Here is a 1,657-nt window from a genome sequence, read left to right on the forward strand (position 1 = left end):
CTGCTGATGCTACTACTTCCACTGCAAGCACATACAGACGATTCGATCATGGGTAAACGACGGTGTTATAATCATACATAACGATCAACCACCACACACTCCTTTGCATCCATAACAGGAGGGGGACAGAAATTGTGCAATTTTCGTAGGATCCATCCAGGATTCGTACATGGAGAAATCTAGAGAGGCAAGGCGGCAATTTGATGAGTAAGAGAGTAACCCGCCAACAGGCCCGAGTGTTCTGAATGTACAATCCCGACAGCGACAAAAACATTACCAATGGGATACAAGGTAGTAGTAGCTGCTGCAGGAGTCGATCATAGTAAAACACCTCAGTGCTCTAGTGGGGACCTACAGTAACAATAACCACAAACAGTAGTCCAGTGGCTCTCACTTAAGTCCATATCCTCATCATCATCATCCTCATCGTCATCCTCATCGTCATCGTCAGTCCTATGCTCTACCACAACATTCCCAGACTGTATTAACCCAAGCAGCGTGTCCAGAGTGATAATACGAGGACCTTAAAAGCCACAACAACACTACCTCCCAAAACTACTACGAGACCAACCACTACCTCCCTCACCACCGACGTCCTCTCCCCGACCAGTCATCATCCTAGCGGGACTCCGTATCAACCGAAACGTATGATGCTCTGAAAATAAGTGACCTTCGCTCCGCTGTATACTCCTCTGGAATAAGAATCACCTTGTCCCTCCGGCAACTGCGTTCCTCTACTAGCATGCTCAGGTATATCCCTTTGACCATCCATGAAGGAATGATAGCAAGCATCGCACAGATCATAGTCCTCACACTGCTCACACTTCCACCTATTGCGGCCCATTATAGGTGACATCTCACAGCTGTCACAACGGACGCCTGGGTGGGAAGGGCCAGCGGCGACGGCAGCAGCAGCAGCAGCCTCGGGCCCACGTCCCATCATGGGTCTCCTCGAGAAGAACGCATGAAGGGGGTTCTGTCGCCGACGCTCGGCCTCAATTTTATCAGCCTCAGCATCCTCTCCTATCTCTCTCAGATACTTCACCGAGTCCGTCGGTAACTTGTACCTACTCCTCTATAGTCAACACGATACAGGGCCATGCTTCCATACGAACCACCCGGGTACAACCCCACCTACCGACACACTGGACAGGAGTCGCTCTTTTCCAACCAAGGTACCAAACAGTCCCTATGGAAAAAGTGCTCACAGGGTAGACTAGTACAGTTAGAATCTTCAGCATCCTCCTTCTCGAACTCCATAGTACCTATCATCACTTAAAACACTTCCAACTCTTGCCGTTATTACATATACTGCACTCCGCAACTGAAGACTCTATCAAATCATCAGCCTTCATCTCCGTCTTCACTCGCTTGGGAGCCACTGGCAGGCGCTCTATGAACGCCTAGCCCCCAAAACATAGCCCAACGTTCATCATCATTCTCACCATATTACTTTGCATGTGCATGGATTGGCCTCATCCTGCTGACGTCTGTTCATCGCATTCGAACTTTCTTCCGTCTGTGAGCGCTCCGCTCCTGCTAACATCATCAGGGTATGTATCAAGTCATCAGCCGGGATCCTAGCGGCCTCTACGAAGCTGAGAAAGAAAACCGTAAAGAACGTCCTTCCTCCAGTCGGCTACCCTCCATTGCACTC

General features: G+C 49.7%; 1 protein-coding gene across 1 annotated transcript; it reads right to left on the reverse strand.

Annotated features, from left to right (window-relative positions):
- Positions 1-392: 392 nt before the first annotated feature.
- On the reverse strand, positions 393-1,546 carry Pmar_PMAR002228 (ubiquitin protein ligase PRT1, putative; the record flags this gene model as incomplete). The annotated part of the gene is made up of 6 exons (XM_002776172.1): positions 393-523; positions 578-655; positions 709-1,067; positions 1,139-1,265; positions 1,307-1,403; positions 1,454-1,546. Coding segments are annotated over 6 exons (885 nt in total), but the record flags the coding sequence as incomplete, so codon positions are not given.
- Between the last annotated feature and the right edge of the window lie 111 nt (positions 1,547-1,657).

The sequence above is a fragment of the Perkinsus marinus genome (assembly GCF_000006405.1).
Source record: "Perkinsus marinus ATCC 50983 genomic scaffold scf_1104296954104, whole genome shotgun sequence".
NCBI classification, from domain to species: domain Eukaryota; phylum Perkinsozoa; order Perkinsida; family Perkinsidae; genus Perkinsus; species Perkinsus marinus.